General features: G+C 41.0%; 2 protein-coding genes across 2 annotated transcripts; both read left to right on the plus strand.

Annotated features, from left to right (window-relative positions):
* The first annotated feature begins 805 nt into the window (after positions 1-805).
* Positions 806-19,796, plus strand: LOC115771472 (aquaporin). Its single transcript, XM_030717198.1, has 4 exons — positions 806-1,987; positions 12,761-12,945; positions 18,935-19,288; positions 19,356-19,796. The coding sequence occupies exons 1-4, from the start codon at positions 1,972-1,974 to the stop codon at positions 19,542-19,544; spliced, it is 744 nt and encodes a 247-aa protein (XP_030573058.1). The 5' UTR covers positions 806-1,971; the 3' UTR covers positions 19,545-19,796.
* A 1,921-nt stretch (positions 19,797-21,717) lies between these two features.
* On the plus strand, positions 21,718-22,546 carry LOC115771480 (integumentary mucin C.1-like). Its single transcript, XM_030717205.1, has 2 exons — positions 21,718-22,206; positions 22,279-22,546. The coding sequence occupies exons 1-2, from the start codon at positions 21,780-21,782 to the stop codon at positions 22,404-22,406; spliced, it is 555 nt and encodes a 184-aa protein (XP_030573065.1). The 5' UTR covers positions 21,718-21,779; the 3' UTR covers positions 22,407-22,546.
* The last annotated feature ends 40 nt before the right edge of the window (positions 22,547-22,586 follow it).

Consider the following 22,586-nt stretch of genomic DNA (forward strand, 5'->3'; position numbering starts at 1 on the left):
TTTTGTTGGCCTGTCGCTTGTTTTGTCAATAAATGGCAACTGTTGCTTGAGCCCGAATAAAAATATGACAAGGTTCGCGTTGCGTGTATTTATAAGCAGGCTATTAACCAAGAAAACCCCTAATGATAATCAATATCAAAGCGATGCATTGGCCAGGTGAAATTGTTTAAAAAGTGAAATATGAAAAGTATTAAGCAGCCAGCAAGCGTTGCCTATTAGCCAAGAAAAAGTGCCCTAATGTGCAATTAAACTAGTCAAGCGTCAATGGAAAACATTTTCGCTATCTTCAGGTCGTGGACGGAACGGCTCGCAACTGGACGGGATTACCGCCAATCAGTTGAAGGTATTAAGTTCTTCAAGTTGATAAGGTATGCCTTAATCAGTTTTAGGCCTATTGAGTACAATTTCTTGAGTGGAACGTGTCAGCAGAATGACTTTAGGAAATTTCAAAACAACTGACAGAACTAATAGCGTGTGTGCTGTGCTATCAAATACCCTAGCTATGCATAAAGTGCATTAGCGTAGCATTAGGTACAATATTCTGCTATCAATAACAATTCTTGTACAAATTATAATTTAACTTATACTTAATGCTGTTGTACAATGATGAATTCCTCTTTCATTTTAGAAATGAATCAATGCTCAGCAAACGGGCTGTCATCAATATGGAGTTAGACTGTGCTGTGCTATCTAATACCCTAGGTATGTATAAAGTACCTCAGTGTAGTATTAAGTACAATATTCTGCTATTAATAACAACTCATAATATCATTTTTCATCATCTTTCATATCATCTGCAGCTAGGCAAACGGGTTGTCACCAATATACCTCTCGCACGCATTTGGGCAGGGTATAGCTAGTATGCAAACCTAGCTAATTAAGACATAAGGGCAGCCCGAAGCCAGTCCTGTAACGGTAACCAAACAGCTGAACGCCAAGCGCCAAGCCCAAAAAGTTAAGCGACTGCGCTGTCGACGTCGCCGGCTTCGCAGCCGCACTCGCCGCTAACATGAACGCAGCCGCAGTCGAAGCCAGCGCCGGCGTCGACGTTGTGCCGACCGAGAGTATATCAGTTACAGGCAAAGCGCCAGCAACGTTTATTTGCGCTCGAGCAGCGAACGTGGCAGCAAGCAAAAACAAAGCAAAGCAAAGCAAAGCAAAGCAAAAGCAAAAGCAAACTCAAACGGAAAAGCAAAAGCAAAAGCAAAAACTCAGCAAGTGCTAGACGAAACGAATCGAAGCGAAGCGAGCAAAACAGAAATCTGGCCAAAACAGTCGAAGCCAGAAAGTTGGAAAGATAGTTCGTCAAGTGCTCACAATAATAAATATAATTTTAATTTCGATTTCAATTATCAGAGGAAACGACTCTAAGCCAAGTTAATTAAATTGAGAAAATTGATAGTTGCATTCATTTTCGTTTTCAAACCAAATAAACGCAATCAAAAGATCGCGCCGCTTAAAGAAAATATAAATAAATACAAACGACGTGGTTAAATGTGAAATTGTCATTGCAAACATTTAGACAAGCTGCAAAATCGAACTGTTAATTCGCATTCGTGTGTGTCTGTGTGTGTGTGGGGGGCATTTGCGCAATTGTGAATTGATCGAAAAAGCGCTTTTCAATATCGAATCCAATTTTTATGGTCAAGTGCCTGCGTCTGGCCATTGTGCAACTGCCAGCCAACCCAGCCACTTAACCTTAACAATCATTATTTGGCAATAAGACATTTGGCCCAATCATTTGATTCAAGTGTGCCCAAGTACGCCAAATCGAACTTTTACCGTACAAACGAAAGCAAAGCAACAACAACAACAACAACTGGACTCAACGAACCCACGCGGCGCTTAACTCGAGTAGCAGCAGCATCCAAACACAAAACAGCACAAGAAGAAGACGAAGAAGAAGTAGAAGAAGAGGAGGGGAAACAAGCAGCAGCAGGAGACAGCTGAGACAAACAAAAATAGTGCAAAATGGTTGAGAAGACAGGTGAGTGCAAGTCGGAGTCAAGACTGAAGACTGAACGAATGATTCGGGGAAATTTCAATTGTTTGCATGCACGAATACACACATATGTACATGTGTGCATGTGCATGTGCGTGTGTGAAGGTTAGCGGAATCGAAAAGTGTGCGAATTTGAAACGTGCGTGGAATATATTGTGCACAATTTGCATGAATTTGGCAAATGAGTAAAAAATGTAAGTGTTAGAAAGTACTTGCATTTAATGAAAGCACATGTCAAATAAAACTTGAAACTTTAACCAGCAAGTTCTAATTTAACATTAGTTACAAATTTGCAAAGCGAATTAAACTCTTTAATCGAATTATACGCTTGTCAACTGCATTTAGCGGAAAATTCTCTTTGTTCTATAATTCCTAGCTTCTTTCTTGCTGTTTCTTTATTCTTTTTTATTTTAAGAAAAAATAAGTTTCATAACAGCATAATAAATCACTTTGCAAACTTTAATGAAAATAAATTAAAAATAAATTTGATTATTTCAAGCTTTTTTTTTAATGTGCATCCGATTAAATTTCATTTTCGCATTAACTTTAAGATTCTGCTCTCAAGGGGAATGCGCAAATTTATATTTAGCAGGCACACATTTTTATTTTGGCAAGTCTTAAATTAACCGATTGGGCTGAAACATAAACCAATACTTAAGTGACTTTTAGCTTGCTGATAAATTGTAATTTTAACTTGAAAATTATAATTCGCAAGGAACAGTATCGATGCACCCTAATGTGTGTGCAGGGTAATCCTAAAGGAAGTCTTTGCAAGCTTGCTCTTAAATTCCCTTTTAGAAATTGTAATACGCAAATAACAGGAACAATGCATGCTAATTTGGGACTTTCTAGAGTAGGGAAATTCTAAGGGATTTATTTCAAAGTTCACTGATAAATTGGTAATTCGATATGAAAATTATAATTAGGAAAGAGCACGATCGATTCAACCTAATGTGGCACTTTCTAAGAGTAGGGAAATCCTTAGGGAAATATTATGAAATTCGCCGATAAATTTATCATTCGATATAAAAATTATAATTAGCAAAGCGCAGGATCGATACACCCTAATGTGGCACTTTTCAGAGTATGGAAATCCAAGGGGAGTATTTTGAAGTATATTATAATAAGGATCGATACACCCTAATGTGTCACTTTCTAGAGTAGAGAAATGTGTGTTGCGCGAGTCGTCAAATTAATTTCAGTAACTATTTAAAAACTGAAATATCATCTTTGCCCATTTAATCGAATATGCATGTCTTTTGCATATGAGTGTGTGTGTGTGTGTGTGTGTCTTTTTTTGTCTCTTTATCAATAACCAAATGATTGCTTTTCAATTTCAATTTTCATCGCCGCAACATGACGGCAAATTGGTCGCTAGTTTTGCTGATTTTTGTTTTGTCGTGTTGGGTTTGCTTCCGTGGCAGGCAGCAGGCAACAGGCAGCTGGGTTTGATTTGTGCTTCTGAACTGAAAGTTTTCATGACACAGCGCCACAAAAAGACATTGATAGCTGGACGCAAGCACAGGCGACACAACATTAACGCCAGCTATTTAGGCGATGATGACTTCCTCGACAAAGGCTGACAATAAAACCATAAAACCATTAAAGCAATCAAAGAAACAGTTAGGCAAATTTGCCATTTGCCAACAAGTGAATGAACTGCAATTTCAAGACATTGCACATGATGTCAATCTAATGGCACGTATTAATTGATTATTATTATGGCTTATTTGGGCGTATAATTTCGAAGAATTCGTTAGAATCAACAGCACAGCCTGCAGCTTGTTTGCGCTGGGTTAAAAGCCTCGCGAACTGGCGTCATGTTCACGGCGATAAGAAATGAAAATAAAACAAATATATTTGCCGCACTAATTAATTTTCGACGCGGCCAACGCCAAAGCAATTGTCGTGCCCCACAATATTGAAATTCTTCGAGCAGCTAATTAATGTATCTGTTATTGTTTCAACAGTTGTCCAAATAGCGCGCGAGCTCAACACAAACCCAATATTTATATTTGGTTTAAAGATCAGCTGAGCAGGTTGTGCACTCCGCTTTATGGAGCTGCTAAAAGGCCCCGCGACATAGGCCTGCTCAGCTCGCAGCCCGACCTTGGCAGTGAACACACAGTGGAAGTAATTGATCTTCGCAGTTATTAGCGGCGTGTGAAGCTCGGCGGGAAGATTTTATACAAATTGTGGCAATGCCAAAAACGTGTTTGTAATTTCTCTTCTAACTGCAACTAAGTATTTTTATGGCGGCAAGCGTGCCTTGACCGTCTGTCGCATAATTCATGCTGTGAAACTGTGCATAGATGGCAGTCGGAAGTCGAGGCGGCTTTTTGCGTAGTAGCTGCAACTAAGTATGATGCCCACTAAATGTAATCGTGCCCGTAGCTGACAGTCTTCTCAATGACATCACGGCAAAATTGTAAACAAATGCAAATTTAAATAATGCTTATTAGCCTGATTGCTGAGCTAAATCTGAGTCGCTGCCAATGGAAGATTATCGAGTTATAGCTGCAGCGCCTCGGGCTGCGATAGGCGCCAGTTCGCTGTGGGCCGAGTTATCAACGGGATATCAACGTGTTATTAATGAACGCGGCTTATAATTAAGTTAATAATCTGGCAAGCGGATTGATCAGAGCTTGCAACAAACTTCTGTTTGCCATGGAAAGTTTTTGCTTGCGTGACACTGAGTAAATGGCATTAGCTAAATGGTTTTCAAACTTATTAAGTATCTCTTGACTTAGTCTTATTGCAATATTTAACGGAAATGCATAGCTATGTACATAGAATATTAACAGCTCTCAACAATGAGATAAGTAATAAAGTAGGCAAGATATTACCAGCTGCCTGTTGGGCAACGAAATTATCTTTAGTTTTTCACATTTCTTAATGTGGGAACTTTTTGTCGAGGTAAGGTTATATAATTCAGAGCTTCTTAACGTTTTCTATGGAAATCATTAGAAAGATCAGCTAATGACTTAATAATAGCAATAACAATGAAATTCCTGGATTCGCTTACGCATCCAATTCCTTAAACCTCAAATTGCGGTCTATTTGTTTATTTGACGAAGTGCCGCGGTGAGAATTGGTGCTGATTTATTGGCAGAGTAATCGTGCCCGCTTTAAGACATAAATTAGCAGGCCATAAAACACACCTCCCGCATAGCCCAGAACCGAACCCAAAGCCGAACCTCAGCGCGAGCCCGAGCTGGCTAATTAATGAATTTATAACAATATTTATGGCTGATCAGAGTTTTTGAGCAGAGCGAACAGGTTTTTGCACTAACTGTGAAGAACTGCGCTTTGATTGTTGCTGTCTTAATAAAATCATCACCTATTCGAGGCGAACGCAGGGCAAGGGTTCGCAGCGAAACTAATAATGGGATTAGATTGATTAATTGTCATTAGACAGGGGGTAAACACGCGCCTTTTGTTGAACTTTGCGCTCTTTTGTTTGCATCGTAATTACAACTGCCGAAAGCCAAGCCAAATCTAATGGTTAAGTCAAAGAGTGACAGGCAGATGTGCATGTGTGTGTGCATGTGTGTGTGCCAAAAACTTGAATAAAACATTAACAAACATATGAGAGACCATACGTAAATTAGCAAGTTATGCGATTTTTGCGTGTCTGCGGCTCATAAATGAGCCGCTTCTTCTATTAACCTATTCAGAATTTGCCATTTGGCATAATGAACTCACCAGCAGCTGGGGTTAAGGGAGAAGCCAGTCACATTGCTTATACGCAGCGTGGTGCGCTCATATCCAAGAATACGCAGGCTAGACCACGCCCCAAATGAACAGTGATTTCTTACAGGATTTGGGTGTGGCTCATCACAACCACACCCACACCCACACACAAAGTCCGGCCAAGCCTTTGACTTGACTCCTATCGAGGTGTGTATCTGTCCATCTGACACGTGTGCCCAGCCGCGCCCTCGTCTTTGCCTTGGCTGTGCCTGTTGGTCAAGGCTGGCCATGGGCCAGCACCATGTCGTGTCCTGCTGCACAACATCCTTTTTGGCAGCCCTGACTTTACGAGCTCAGGATGTGGCCGCCCGTTGCAGCGGAAGTGCACAAGAGCTGCGAACTGCAAATGCAGCGGCCATAAATTTATAAACATTTTGTGGCACTTGGCGTGCCTGCAGAGCTGGCATATAATTATAATGCCCTCCCGAAGGCCTTGCGTAACTGAACAATCGGAACAATAGCTCCAAGCAGCTCTCATCTGAATACGGCACACACTCTGCGCATTCTTGCTGGCCTTGTCGCTGGCCTTTATCTTATCAGCCTACACTCTAATGCTCGCAGTGCTCATAAATTGTCGAGACGCGTCGGGCACATGAAAGTCGGGCACAATGAAGATCGTATCTGGCTGGCGCAGTGACTCACAATAGGAACTCTACAATAACGGGCTGTTATACTTGCTAGAGGTGTTTACCCAGTAACTAGAGCCCAATCTGGTGTGGGACTTCGCTGGGTGTCAATCAAAATAACACATTTCCTTAGTGTGAAACATTGTGGCATATTTTGTTGGGACTTTCCATATGTTATCAAATAAAAGGAATTTTCAAGTTTATAGAATATAAATCACAATTAAGCTAAATAAGTGCATTTGTATATATCTTCGCCTAGCTCAACTATAAACACATTAAACAGTTTTTAAATAGCGTAAAACATTCAAGATTTGAATTTTTAATTTCTATCAAAGCGACATTTCAAACTACCCTCGCGCTTTTATGGCGTGCAACACACTCAAGCATAGTCCGCAGTATGCAATGAAATTTCCTTTCTAGGCCACAGCTTTACCGTTAGCCGGCCAAGGGACGTTAACGTAAATTATATGGACGGAGGCAAGCCTCCAAATAGAATCGCTTGGCCAACTTGCTGTCCAAGCCAAAGCAGCTCCATTGATGCCCCATTTCTGATAGCGAAAGTGCGCGGCAGCCAGAGGCACAACATAAGTACGAGTGTGAGTGTGGGTGCGAGTGTGAGTGTGAGTACTCGTATGAGTGTGACCTTGACATTAGAAGTGAATCGTGTTGTGTTGCAAATACTACAAGTGTATTCCTATGAATTCATTCATATGCCATCCACAGCAACAGCAAGATTTCAATCTATCTAAATAGTATAACATTGCTGAGCTCGACTAAGAAATACCCTGCATGCCATAAATATACATAGCTGTTAAAATTCCCACTTGCTATAACATAAATAATAAATAAAGAGTCTTCGACTACATTTTGCATCTGTACATACCTTAACCTAACAAATAATACACTCTCTTATCCATTTTATAAGTACAGGGTATTTTAAAAAAATGAAGATTTCTACCTGGCATTGTTGCTGTTCAATCCGTACACGGAAGCAACTAAAACGGAGTTTTCTACCTGTTTTGCATTTCAATTTTGTGTGTCGCAGGTTTGACTTTGAGTACTTCGGGTACTCGATTACCCGGCTACTCGTTATTTGTTACTCGTTATTCGGCCCAAATTGGGTTACATGTGCAGACTGCGAAGTTCCAGAGTGCCGTTGGGCACATTACACATGCCTCCGGAATGTGCGCTAACTGACGCCAGAGGGCGTTGCTGCAGCTGCCGTCCGCCGTTGACATTTCGCAATTAAAAATAAATGTTATTTGTATTTGATAGGAACTTGTTCTTGTGATGCGCACTCGCTAATTAATGTTTATGTTGCTGTCGTGTTCAGTTCTGCCGATACGGTTCTGGCCTCGGGTGGGAAGTGTTATTATGGCAAGTGGAGAAATGGCTGAGATTAGACAAGCACCTGCCTGAAGAAAGTCGTGTGTATAATTTGTTAATTGGAGCAATTAAAAGCCTTTTAAACAATGCTCACAATTAATGTGCTGTCTTTAAGCAAAAATCAAATAAAATAAAATCCATTAGATACAATCAACAATCGGCAATCGACTTTAGCTGTAGCCTTGCCTTGTGATCCACTCAATGCCTTGTCGTCACGCCCTCAGCGAAGAAACGAAAAATGGAAGAGAATGAGAAAAAAAAAACACCTTGCCATGTTTTTATTTTGTATTTTTTATTTGTTTCGTCCAATTGCCGTTTATTGTGTGTAATGTTTTTTGTCTTGAATCTTACTTTTTGCAACAATTATTAATGTGCTGGCAGCAACAATAATTCATTTGCTTTGTCATTTCGTAGACCCATTTTCGTAGCCCACAACTCGCCGATCTCTGCTCAATGGCAGCGATAGCGACCACTTAAGCCGAATTCTGCGAACATGAGATACTCATTTCCAGTCCATGGCCAAGGATGTTAAAAAAAACCTAATCAATAGCTGTGATCTTTGATCTGCGCACGGCTCCACACTCGAGCTAAGACTCTGCCGGAAGGTTGAAGTGTATCCATCTCTCTTTATTCCTTGTCATCGCGCCCAATAAATAAATTGTCCATAATGCAACAAGATTGTGCGGCAATTTAGATTAGATCAGCCGTCGTCTGAGCCAAGTTGATAAGAAAAGCCACAGACGTGGACTCTTGAATTCAGTTAGTTCTGATAAGTGCCAACAATTGGCTGCGTATCTTTATGAATATTATGCGAATGGTAGCCAGATTGGAATGTGGCATTTTCAAACGCAGTCATAAACAGGGCTTAGCTACCTATAAATATGGTCTTTTTCCCAGTATTTAAGTTGACCTATTTCTGGACTGATTACATCTAATATGTATTAGTCTCGTGCTCTTAATATCTTAGCAATAACAATTAGGAAAATTCCTATTTGATAAGAACACAGGTTCCGAACTTGGCTGCTATCCAATTTTAGGATATTTTTCTGTCGATAAGTTTTATAAAGTATTTTTGCAAGAATATAGGTGTTTTTATTTAAGAGAAATTTTAAATTGGTTACGTAATATGAAAAGCTATCGATTGCGACAACGATTTCATTTAATTTTAGAACTTTTAGCCAGCTTAGCACACTGCGAAGAAACGTTTTTCATAATTCGGAATATTTATTGTTATTAGCTTATCAGGCAATGGCTACCAATATGGCCACGGGCCAGATTAGGGCCCGAAGCATGTGAATTTGAAGCCATCAATTATAAATTGTGATTCAGTCAGTTCGCGGTAATAAAAGCTCGAGGAACGTAAGCCTCGACGAGCCCATCGACATGTGCTTGGTCTAAATATAGCAGCAGTTGCTATTTGCGCAATCATTCAAATGATTGCGCTAATAATATATAAAGGGAAATATATTAGCGGAGACTCCCGTAAAATGTGACATGGACATGGACATGGACAAGGGCAACTGGCAACTGGCAACTGGCAACAATTAGCTGAGTTTCTCAAGTGCATTTCCATTTCGTTTTCGATTTTCATTTGGAAGTTCGGCTCGAGCCACACAAACGGGTTGCTAAGGTTTCATTGAACTTGAGCTGTGATTCTGGGAGCCTCGCGAAATGATTAATCAACTAGCTTTGGTGCGATCAGGCGCCGTTATGGATAGAGCTATTAATGATGCGCTGCATTGCATTAGTATAACATGGGTTGATTGATTGATTGACTGACTGACTGATTGATTGTCGCACACATTAGCAGCACTTGTTTTGCTTGAATGCGAGTCTCGCATGCAACCGCCTGCCTCGCAGCCGTTCGATTTGCTGCTGATTTGTTATTGTTGCCACCGGCGGCAGCCGCAGCAGGCACAGCCACAACTACTTCTCGATTTGCATAAACAAATCGCGCTGTGGCAGTCGCTTAGCATACAATGAGCAGAGCGCGAATCGAACAAATGTCCAATGCAAATAAACCATAAATTTTGGCTTATGCTAATTGCAGGCTTAGATTGCGATGCTTGTCAACAAGCTGATCTCGTTTCTCTGAAAATTATTTATGATTGTTTCCACTTCAATCTCAATCTCGATCTCAATCTGAATCGAAATAGTTTCCATCATCTGTGGGCGTCGCGCCAAACTGTGCAGAACAGCAAGAATTTTGATCACATGATATGATTGCATTTTGATATAAATACGATCTGCAGACAGGTTTGAGAATCAAATAAATAGGTTAATTATGTAGCAGGTTTGGCACTTAGCTATGCCATATAACGGATTTAAGGTTTGACTCCATTTTGACCTTAAAAGTCGAAAGCAGGGATTTTAATGATACGAACTTTTGTTGACTTTGATTAGTTTAGCTTAGTTTCCACCCTTCCTATATTCAATTTCCCATCCCACAGCGATTACATCTAAACAGATTTCCTATTCCAAACACGTTCCGCTGCATTCTAATCTTCTCTATGCCACGACGATTCTCATATAGGATTGCAATGCGATATGTCCGTCACATGCCCAATGAATCTGAATGAAATGTGAGTCAAGCGTTTCCATTGTTAGTATACCCTGTACCCATTGGATAGGCTGTAAGGGATATTGTTTTGTGCAATTGGTGTTTGCTACACACAGTTTACTTGGTATGCAGGTTCTAGTAGGGTATAAAATATTCTACTTCTTGGATAACTCGACCCGTTCTGCTCGAATTATCGAGTATCGGACTATACGAAGCTGGGTCTAGGGTATCTCCTAGTCGAGCAGTCGCGACTCTGGCACTCTTGTGAGTTTTGTTGTTGTTTTCGTAAGCTCGCGGCACGTTGCCAATTGTTTTACGATGCGTCTTAGGGAGCTGCACTGGTTGAGCTGTCGGGCAAACAAACAGCCAAATGCCAACTGCCGTGTTAACTGTTTGTCTGTTAAGCGGCTCGGACTATGTTATTTTTTTTTTTATATTTATTTTTTGTACAGCCCCCCTTCCAGCCCAGAAATGGCGCTATGCCGTGCTCGTTATCGTCGTGTCATGGAGGCGTGAGCAAAACTGGAGATAATTGTCGTATTAAGTGAAGTGTCCGGACTCGTTGATAACATCGCTTATCAGAGCAGGGAACACTTAGCCAAGTGACTGGGCTGCCAAAAGTGGGCAATTTGATAAGCATGCTGCCTATTTACATGCGGATTACGAACATTTTTACGACCCTGGCCTCAAGTTCGAGTTGAGAAGAATCAAAATAAATATATATATATAAAGCGAATTCCTTCATATAGATACGGGCTTACTGATAAGAATTATAAGAAGCGCGTGGAACGTGCTAATTCGGATAGTTGGGATATTTTTGGCAAAAAGCTTCGTTAAATAAATTACCGACAGGCAATTCCCGTCGGGCCCTTAGGCAAGCCAGTGTGAACGTGCTAATGCGAATAATTGGGATATTTTTGTGTATAAGCTTCATTGAATACAAATACCTATTTACTGGACAATTAGCAACCCAGAGCAGACAATAAATCAGTTATGAAAGATGCTTTGAGCATTTCATTTATTATTATTGGGAGAGTAGGGCAGCAATATTTAAAATAACTTATCTTAAGTGTGCCCGCATTGGGCGCACTTAAGTGCTGCTCAATTCATTTACATTGTATTTGCAAATGAGGCGTCAATATTATTTGTTTAAACAAATTAATTGACACCTGCCGATTAGCATTGGCCTTAAGCAAACACACCAATGAATGGAGGAACAGCAAATGAGGAAATAATGTGCGGAGTGCGATCGAGCTAATTAATTAATCAAACGGTGTGAAATTATCAATGGATTACGAAAACTGGCACCACATGAGTTTTCACACGACAACCGGGAAGGGAAGCTAGGAAACATCTCCAGCTGTTTACACCCTTGTAGAATTTATTATATATACTTTGAATGCTAACGATTAAGAATTGATAAGTAAACAGAGAGTTTGACAGGAACTACTGTTATTCAATATTCTGTCCTACTTGCCTTGTGGTAGGAAAGACGATTTCTGTACAGATATATCAACAGTCGAGTTTATAGGTCACCTTCTATGGAAAATAGTGTAAGAACCAGGTTAACTCAAACATTGGTAATGAATGGGTTAGTTGATGTCGTTGACCATACAAATCGTGACTTAGATAGATATGTTTTTTTTCGCAATACTTGGAACGAAATACTTTAGATGTCATAGGAGTAATGTTTCAATGTCTGTTTGTTTTTCAAGTTATATGACGAGCTACTTTCCAGATTTCTGCAATATCGTATCAAGTCAAACTTCTGCATAACTTCAGCAATAAATCTTTAGCACTTTTATGCTATTTGTTGACAAGGGATGCCCGAAGTTAGCTGCTTATTTTTGTTTTATATTTGAGACAGCGATTTGCAGTCCAAAAAACAAATTATAATAATTGCTGCTAGAGATAAAACACATAAACATTTGCGCCTTTGTTTATGTTTCCATTCCAAGCAATCGTTAAAGTCTTACAGCCTTTTCCCATCTCAAATATGTTCTCATGCAAGATTATAGTTAAGCAGCGCTAATGTGTTTGGCGTACTGAGTACTTAAATTAATGTTAAGGAAATTAAACAAAGCTCAAAAATTGTGCTGGCGCAATGACAAAAAAGAACTGTTCGTTCAAGGTCTAAGCTTGAGAGAGCATGAGCTTGCGAAATGCTTACATATTTTCTAGCCAATTAATTAATTCTAATTTTTAAGAATAAAATATTTAAATGAATATAGCTGCTAAGAGCTCGAACTGTAAGCCAAGACTTCAAGTTGATTTCCTTTTTACACGATTTACTGATTTTTGATAAGTTATTTCCTATGTCTGATTTCTGATCGCTGATTGATTATGCTTGTCGATGCATGAGTAATTTAATAATTAATTAGAGCTAATTAATATTGAGTCAATGCATTATTAATGCCGTGCGTTTCTTTACAGACATATCGAAAATCGTTGGCGTTGACGACATCGCGAAGAACAAGAACATCTGGCGCATGCTGCTCGGCGAGCTGGTGGGCACATTTTTCTTAATATTCATTGGCGTTGGCAGCACGGCGATCGGAAGCGCGACCGTGCCACAGATAGCGTTCACCTTTGGCTTGACGGTGGCCACGCTGGCCCAGGTAACTAACCACAACCCTCTACTCGCACGCAGATTGCCATCAGAGCTTAGATTGGGCCAATACCCAATAGCCAACATCGAGTATCGAGCGCTCTAGCTGGTCAATAGAAATAGCAAATCATGCGTTCAAGGACACGCCACCGCCGCGTTACACTTTCGGCCGGTCCAAAACTCATTCACAGATCGCAGCCACTGGCAATTGCACTCGCATTTTGGGCAAGACATTGGCATTTAAAAGCCGACCGCAAACGACAAACGACAAACGGCAAACGGCAAACTTTGGGCTAACAACAAACGCATAAAAACGGCAATCGAATGCGGCGCAGTCGTCGTCGCGTTGGCTGCGTGCGAATGTTATTTACAAGACTGACAGATTTACAGACGCACACAGAACCGATTCAGATACAATTCGAGCTCGAGCTGCAGATACACAGATACACAGATACGCAGATACACAGCTATAGATTCAGCTGTGGTCATTAGCGGCGGCGCACTCTGCGTATGAGTAACGCGCCACGATTTTGAGTCCAAATACGAGTACGAGTATGAATGCGAATGCGAATGTGAATGTGAATAATAAATGCGCACTCGCTGCAAAAGCGTCTGCGTCGGCAATTAACATTAATCAACACGCAAAATATGCAATTAGATTATTATGCGTTTAATTACGTTATGCCTTTTCATGTTGTTCTTGTTGTTGTTGTTGTTGTTGTTTTCTGAATTTTAAACGCTGCTCGATTTTGAATTAAATTTACGACAACATATAACAAAACTGTGCCCGAGGCAATAAGCATCCCCTCCATTAAACTGGTCGAGACGCTTGTTCTCTGATCTCAGCCCGAAAAGATCTGCGATCGATTCGCAATTGCTTAATTAAGACTCACAGTTGGATAGAGTTGAAGGTTTGTAATCAATCATTGATCCATGTGATAGGTTCTGATTATTGACAACAAAAATAAGACTAATTCATTGGCTATTGACAATAAGTTGAATTTTGCAATTAGGTGCCAATGTGGACGAATCCAAATAAAAACATTTTGTAAAATTTCCCTATGAAGAAATATAAGAGAACATGATCGAATAGCAAAGAAATCAAAAGGTAAATATCAAAGACTTAAACCAATTTGTTTATATTCCAACCAAGAAAGGAAATCCTGAAGGAAATTTTACATATTGCAAAACTTATTTTATAGCATATTCATGTTTAAGCTTAGTCGACCAAAAAGCATATATAGGCTTCGGCTCTTTGAAGGCGGGACAGTCATCACGAAAAACTGCTGTGCATAGGCCAGACACGTGTGTCCACAGCAAATGCTGCCAGGTAATTGATCGCCACACGAATGCATCTTCGACAATGCAGCTAGATTTCCACACTTTCGCCGCTTGGCGATATCATCAGCGATTAATAACAAATTAGTTTCGATTGGCCAATGCAGGCGAGCGACTGGTGAAAGACAGTCACGAGTCTGTGGCACGTTCGAGTGTTACGAAAACCGATCAGCATTTCGGCAATTAGTTGCAGTTGCACTTGCAACAATGACGTGTGGCACGAGACTCCGATTCGGTCTACTGGACTCTGCGGTCGACCGATTTCCAAATACGCCCAGCACTATAACGACAATTTTCAGCAGATTCGATCACTATTTTTACAAGCCCGCAACAAATGGGAAACGTGCTAATTACCAGTTTACCATTTATTGCCGTCTGTGCAAAGGTAAAAATAATTTCAAGTAAAATATACTCTGAGCTGTTCCGGCATACTTATTCGTCTGTTGCTGTTCTTGCAAAGGAAAAACTGATTAATTAACAATCTGCGAATCTGAAAATATTTACATCAAAAGTAGTAACAAAGTATCCCTGATATTTCTTTGATAATAAATGAGTGATAATGATAATGATAATGAATGATTTGATATTGAATAATGAATGAGTTGATAATGAATAATGAGAGCAATAGTTTTTCTCTAGCTGAGATTGCAACCGTCTTCAAGGTACCCTTCGTTTGCTTGGGACATTGGGATATTCAGCTTTGGGATATTAAGAGTCTCCAATGAGCAGCCCTCTAATGGGTTCTTATGAAAAGGCTAATATCAATCAATGAACAAGGGTTAGAGTCAGCTTCTGATGATAATCTAATGAGAAATGTACAAAAATTTAATTTAATATGAATATCCACTTTGATGCGGTACGTTTTATAAAACCCATGCTCTGCGATATCATCGAATGAACTCGCCAGAGATTCAACAACAACAACAACAACAAGAGCGGCATTTGTATGCAGTTTGCATTGCGTTGTCTGAGACGATCGTTTGACAGGCTGCCAAAAGGAAGTGGGGCAGAAAGAAAATGCAAATAGCAATAATATTAAGTACTATAAGCACAACAATAGCGCACAATAGCAACAACAAGCCGTAGAAATGCAAACATGCGACGATTTGCTGACGCTACAACATTTGATTTTAATCGCAATTACTCGTAATTCCATATAAATATATAGATATACTGTATGTATGTTGTATAAGTGTTGGACCTGCTGGGGCTAGCAGATGGGGAAAATTCCAACGTTGATTTTTATGCGGGCCAAGACGCCAAACGAACGCAAAGAAATAATCATAAATTTCGAGTGCCGGCAGTTGCTGTTGTTGAGTTTAATCAGATGCACGGCTCGCAATTAGGGATTGGCTCTTTGATTTACGGGCATTATTAGGCGACACACTCACACACACACACACAATTTGTGGGGGGAATAGAACATGCTGCAGGCTGCCTCAAAGATGACTTCCCAAAGTTAGTCAAGAGATTGAAAGGCCAATGCGAAATATCCAACTCGAAGTCAAAGCCGAAAAAACCTCCAGCGCCAATCAAGGTGCAACATGCAAGATCAATAAAAAAAGCTAGTGTATGTGTGTGTGTGTGTGTGTCTTAATTATGCGAGCAAACGCAATAACAACATGGGCTACAAAATTGTGCGTGCACCATTCACGTTTTCAATTCAGAAATCAAACGATCCGCAAAACTGCACCGAAATAAACCAAAATGGCAAAGTCAACAACTAGCCGCAGCCGCAGCTCGAGCCTAAGGCACCTCGCTTTGGGCCAATGCTCGGCTTTTGGCTACAACGAACTTGAAACGCACAGCAACAATCACCAACAACAACAACAACAACGACAACAACAACAACAACTGCGACAAAAACAGCAACAACAACAGCCGCAGTTGCAGTTGCAGAAAAGCAGAACGAAACAAACAAGTTAACATTCAATTTAACTAAAAAGCCATAAAATATGATTTAAGCGCAAATGTCGCGCAACAACAACTACAACAACAACAACAACTAAACAAACAACAACAACAACTAGAGAAATACGCGCAGACATTCGTGCGCCGCCGCTGCGCATGCGTAAGCCCCGATCTATGCGATCGTTATCTCCATCTCTATATCTCTTCCATGGGTCCAGCTGCGAGAGCTCGAACTGACCAGCGTTAGACAGAGACAGAGATAGAGACAGAGACAGAGATAGAGGCAGCTAGTGAGAATTGATCGCAACAATCAATTTTATGGAAAACAACAAACCTATTCTGGGGTACTTTTACATATCGTTCAAGCCTTTGTTAACCCCACCATTCATGAACCCCCTCGCGCTGATTCTTACAAAATTTAAATAATAAAATGTTTAGGAACACCATGTTGTATGTAAGGCAACGTTTAGTTGTTTTCTGATTTGAATCCCAGTAGAACTAACTAACTAGAACTTAGAAGAAGTTCTGTTCAGAGGCGACTTCTTTGTCGTCTCTCTCATCTCCCTCGTCTCTTTCATCTCCCTCGTCTGGGTCATAGAGTACCTTTGGTAGTTTATGTTCCCCCAAGTGCAGACAAATCACAGTCAACCGGCGCGATTCTCACGCATTTGACGCATGTTCTTGGTGCATACGTAAATCATATTAGTTAATGATAGGTTTGTGTGCCCCATCGAGTGGCGAGTGGCGAGTGGCTTGCCGCGAATCATGCGAAAACCTCATGAGTCAGACGCAAGTCACAAGTCGCAAGTGAGTAAACAAGCGAGTTGCGTTCTAAAAGCCGATCTGATCGATGTGGCAGGCACAGGTTTTGTGGGCCGTCATCGCCGTCATCGCTCTTGATGATTAGGTGCGACTGGCAGCGCATTATTCACACACACAGAGCAACAACAAAAGCACATTTGATGAAGAGAAAAACCATCAAATAAATTGCAATGCGTGCGTACGCCAAATGCCAAGCAGTCGATGCAGATTCGTTGCCGGGCGTAACTCAAAGATTGCATCTGTATCTAAAACTGTTCGAACTGTTCGGCTTGAACTTGCTCTTTGCACTGGCGCTGTAATTAGCGCCGTGGAGCAGCAAGTGGCCAGTGGCCACCCCAGCCTCCAATCGCCTCCATTCGCCTCCAGTTGTCGCCGCTTGCGCATTTATTAATTAAACGCGAAACGCAGACACCCGACATTGGCCATGTGTGCACTTGAGTAGAGCCAAAGCCAGGCCGAATCCAAAATCGAAATCGAAATCCACATCCAAATCGCAGCGAGCCGAAATCAGCTTAAGATATGGGGCTACATAGAAGCCTGCACATCGGCCTTGGTCGGCCTCCGACGCGTTTCGACGTGCTGCGTTTTCATTCATAACACGAGTGTGAGTGTGAGTGCGAGTGCGAGTGCTATTAGTTCGAGTGTGAGTACTCACTCGCCGCCGGAGTGGCAATTTGTTTTATTTGATTGCTGAATTCGGTTCTAAGCGAACCACTTCACTGCTGGCTGACTGTGATGACTCAACAGAATGCGAAACACTTTTACTTTCAGCCGCAGTCAACCCCTCGGGCTTGAACTTTAAAGCCAACGGCATCGATCCAGTGAGATGGGAATCGGAATAGTCTTTGGCTTCGACTGCACTCGACTGCATCTCAGCTCTGACAAATTGCTTGTATCCGCTCAGACAACAACTGCGACTGCGATTGCGCAATAGCCAAAATGCAGACTCCGTGGCCAAAAGGGTAAACATTACCCAACCCAGAAACGCGACTCACTTGCCAAACGGCGATGACGTCAAGTGCGAAGCTAGTCAAAAACTTGACATTTGATAAGTGAGATCTGTCTGAGATCTAATGAAACTGTATCTGAGATACAATCGGAAATTATGTGTGATTTCCAATTATATGATCATGGATTCCTACAATTCCTTGTATCCAAGCGCATCCTCCGATCGACAATGGAATCGTGCTGATGAATGCTTCAAGATTTATTATCTCCACGACAGTTAACATTATAAAGCCTTACTTAGTATAGAAATGATTTAAATACGAGCTGAACTTGATTTCCAGCCGCAACATTTATGACCCCGTTCGAGACTGTAATTAACAGATTTCATTTGGCGATGTTGTTTACAATCTCATCTTGTCCATTTGCTACAATTGGCTATTATAAAGATTTGAGTAAATACGTGCATTGTTTGTGTTTATAAACAAACCGTGTCAGATCCGAATGGAATTCAAATATTTCTTATTTATATATACATACATGTAGATATGGACTTGACCAAAAATTCGCATACACCTCACGCACGATTATTTTATTATTAGGTGGATGACAAACTCTTATGCGTATATTGACATCACACAAAGAACAAATGATTTCGGGAGCGGGTTATAGTGATAACAGGAGCAGGTTAGAGGGAAATATAGAGTCTGAAAGAGACAGAGAATTAAAGCGTAAACAAAGTGAACGTATGACTTATTAGATTGCCAATGTTATTTGCTAATGTGCCACTTGTAAGCATGAGAATCGCAAAGTAGGGCGTTATTTAAAATTACGTTTCAATTAATATGCAAAGCTGCGAGGGCAGTTAACGCATAAGTGACTGTGTTCGGTATAGAAAACTGCCGTTAAACCTCCAATGAGTTGGTTTTCCATGAATCTTCCATGTTTCCCGGATTCATGTCTACGTGTTTGTGTCCTTACAGGGCCTGGGCCACATTAGCGGATGCCACATCAACCCGGCTGTAACAATTGGTTTCCTGGTCGTCGGCGAGATGAGCATCCTGAAGGCTCTCTTCTACATCATCGTGCAGTGCGTGGGCGCCATTGCCGGGGCAGCTGTCATCAAGGTGGCTCTCAGTGGTCTGGCCCCCAGTGGACTGGGCGTTTCATCCTTTGACGCCTCGCTGAATGTCGGCCAGGTGGTGCTGATCGAGGCTCTGATTACCTTCATTCTGGTGTTCGTGGTCAAGGCTGTGTCGGACCCAGGTCGCCAGGACATCAAGGGCTCGGCACCCCTGGCCGTAGGCCTCTCCATTGCAGCTGGTCATCTCTGTGCGGTAGGTGAAACGAGCAGCTGAATGATCCGATCCCAGGCAAATACAACTTTTGTTCTTGTTCCCGCAGATTAAGCTCAGTGGCGCCAGCATGAATCCAGCACGCTCCTTGGGGCCCTCCGTTGTCCAGAGCATGTGGACCGACCACTGGGTCTACTGGGCGGGCCCCATTGCGGGCGCCATTGTGGCCGCTCTCATCTACAGGTTCGTCTTTAAGGTGCGCAAGAGCGACGGCGAGACCAACTCGTATGACTTCTAAGATATCTTATCCGCGTATCCCGCCCTCACCTCTTATTCGTTTGGGGGAGAATCCACATCCTTGTTGTTGTACGTGTTTGTATTCACATTCGTATTCGTCTCATTCACAAATGTGCTGGCACTCTATCGGAACAATCGCACAATCCACAAGCCACTTAGATTAGCGGGCCAAAAGCCGCACAATACAATTAATACAATTTTTATTTGTTGAAAAATAAAAATCGCTTCGTTTTAGTCGTACTAACACCTAAAATATTGAGTATTCTATGTTTGTAGCTTAAGATACATTTAATTCGCATGTTTATTGAAACCAATTAGATACAGCACAAATTCGAGCCTCGAAACGCAGTTTGCTAAACCGAATTCCACATTATTTGTTAAAATTGTTATTGTCTAATTAATAATTATCGAGCACAAATAAACGTATTTGATAAATGACAATTGTATGTGTAATAAAAAACTATCAAAATATTTGCACAGAGTTTCATTTAAGGTGTTCTTAATAAATATTCATAATAATGTGTAATTTTCTTAACCCAGGATGGTTCTTCAATAGCTTCAGAGGCTTACAAGATCCATATGTCTGTTGTGAAATCTGACTAATATTGTATTTTAGTGGAAAAGTTTTTCCTTTTTATGAATATCAATGCTATAGAGCCTTACATTATATAGTAACAGGTAATACATAGACTTTCCTGTTATGAAACAAGTTTTTGTTTATAGCTAATTCGAATTATTCAGTTTATCATTTATTCATTTATTTATCATCATTTATATATTCAACAAGTAAACAATTTCTTTAACATTGTTTTATTAATAGACACATTATACATTATAGAAAACAAATTTTAAATAATTGGATAAGAATCGAATAAGTTCTTGTGTAGCATAAGAGAGCAAAGTTTTTGTTAAGTGTGCCTTAAGAAATATTAGATTCGAATATATTCAATCTGTTCAATCGAAAAGATTCTATTCTATTAGGGTTCTGCTTTTCCTGTTCCAGCTCGTAAAACCTAATTTTGTATTGTCTCGTTTCTGTGATAGCTAGAGATTCCAGAGAGAAGAACGTTTGTGCCACGTTAAAACTTATTTTGTTTTTTTATCTCGCTAAATATATAGATATAGAATGCAACGAATCTGTGAAGAGCGTAATGCCTAGAGTAAATGAATATATGTGTAAATATATTTGCAATTTTAATATTAATAATATAATATTTCAAGAAAAATTATGGTCTGTTAGTCTCAAAACATGATTTAGATACAAATATTGCATACTTCTTGGCATGATATAAAATTCCAGCTGTCCACTGCCAGATTATATTCGGAGTAATTAAAATATGTTGCATGCTTTCGGGCAATCACGGGATATTTATATTTCTGGTCTGGCGTGGAAGGGAAATTTTGCCCAAGAAAGTCTTATCTCATTAAAGTTTCAAAAATGTTTCTGTTCCATAGAAAGTACTTCGCTTAGGTTTTTATAATGCCAGGCTCTACTGTAGACGACTTTATGTACTTTACATGTTGCAAATAGCAAACGTAATCTAAAAGTGACCTTTGCAGTTTATTCACAATGCATTAAATGTAAATATCCCTTGATGGGATTACGTGCTAATTGAAGTTCAATAGCAGTTCGATTTGCATACGAGGCTTGTTGCATTCATTCATTTATTCGCAATTTTTTTGAAAGCAAAAGTTCTTTGCGTCATCAGCGTTTGCTGGCATTATGCGGGTGCAGGCAACAACAACAGCAACAACAACAACAACAGCAGCAACAACAACAACAACAACATAATGCTAAATATTAACTCTATTAAAAACGCGACAATATATATGTTACAAGGTAAGTCGCGCACGCGTGCTCATCCACCCGCAGGTAAGCAATTCAAGCGGTACTCGCTTGTGGGTTTCACTGCTGATAAGCCGACGATTTCCTCTTGCCCTTCGCCTTCCCCTTGCCCCACACTGCCCACAGCCATTAATGAGTGCTACACTTCGAGAAATGCACCATAGCTTTTGCAACTTAAGCGAGTCGCCGCACTACGCCAAGAACAGAGCTAAAAACATATTACTCATACGTTTTCCACGAATGGCATAAGTAAATTTAATAAAATGTTCACTGCCGACTAGCACAGGCAGCGGCAGCAGCGACGACAGTTGATGCCCGGCCCGGTGCTCGACACGGGATCAGTCTGAAAAGCAAGCAGCACACGACAGCACGGGCAATTGACTTTGTAAAATGCAAGTGAAGTTTAAGTTGCAGCTCTTGTGCCTGCTCTGGCTGATGATGCGCAGCCAAGTGCACGGACAAGACATTGAGCCCGAATTCCCAGAGGACTTTCCCACAACCACAACCGAGGCTCCCACAACCACCACAACAAAGGCAACAACAGAGCTGCCCACCACCACAACAGAACGAACCACAACTGAAGCAGACACAGAACCACCTACAACTGCAATATCCACCACCACCGAGGATGTGCAGATCAGCTTGCCAGATCTGCCGACCTTTGCACCGCCAGAGCTACCTCCCTCTACTAGGCCGCCAGTAGCACCACATTACCCGAACTTTTTTCCCTGGTTCTGGGACTTGGTTCAAGGTGTGCTGCAGCGCTGTTATCTAACGGAGCAGGAGGAGCGCACGCATTACCGATGGACCTGCGGATGTAAGTAGAGCGCGCGCGATATCGCGGGTCAGACCCCAACCCAATGAAATATATTCCAATTCGATTTCGCAGACACCAGCTGGCTGCCAACAACAACCTGTTATCGCTGCTGTTACTACGGCGACAGCGGATTTGCCGGCTGCAGTAAGCTGCACAGTGGACGCTGTAACAATATAAACTACGGCAGCTGGGAGACCTAATCTTCGCAAATGGGTATTACCCCTAATCGAAAGAGGGAGAGAGTGAGAGCGGAAGTGAGAGGTGGATGATTAACTAATCCAACATCGCTTAAAATTGTAGCACTAAATAGTTCGAGACATTTTTTCAGCAAATTAAATATATATATAAACAATAAATATTCATTAAAAGTTATGGGTATT

The sequence above is a fragment of the Drosophila novamexicana genome, unplaced genomic scaffold (assembly GCF_003285875.2).
Source record: "Drosophila novamexicana strain 15010-1031.04,08,12 unplaced genomic scaffold, DnovRS2.1 tig00000008-arrow-pilon, whole genome shotgun sequence".
NCBI classification, from domain to species: Eukaryota; Metazoa; Arthropoda; class Insecta; order Diptera; family Drosophilidae; genus Drosophila; species Drosophila novamexicana.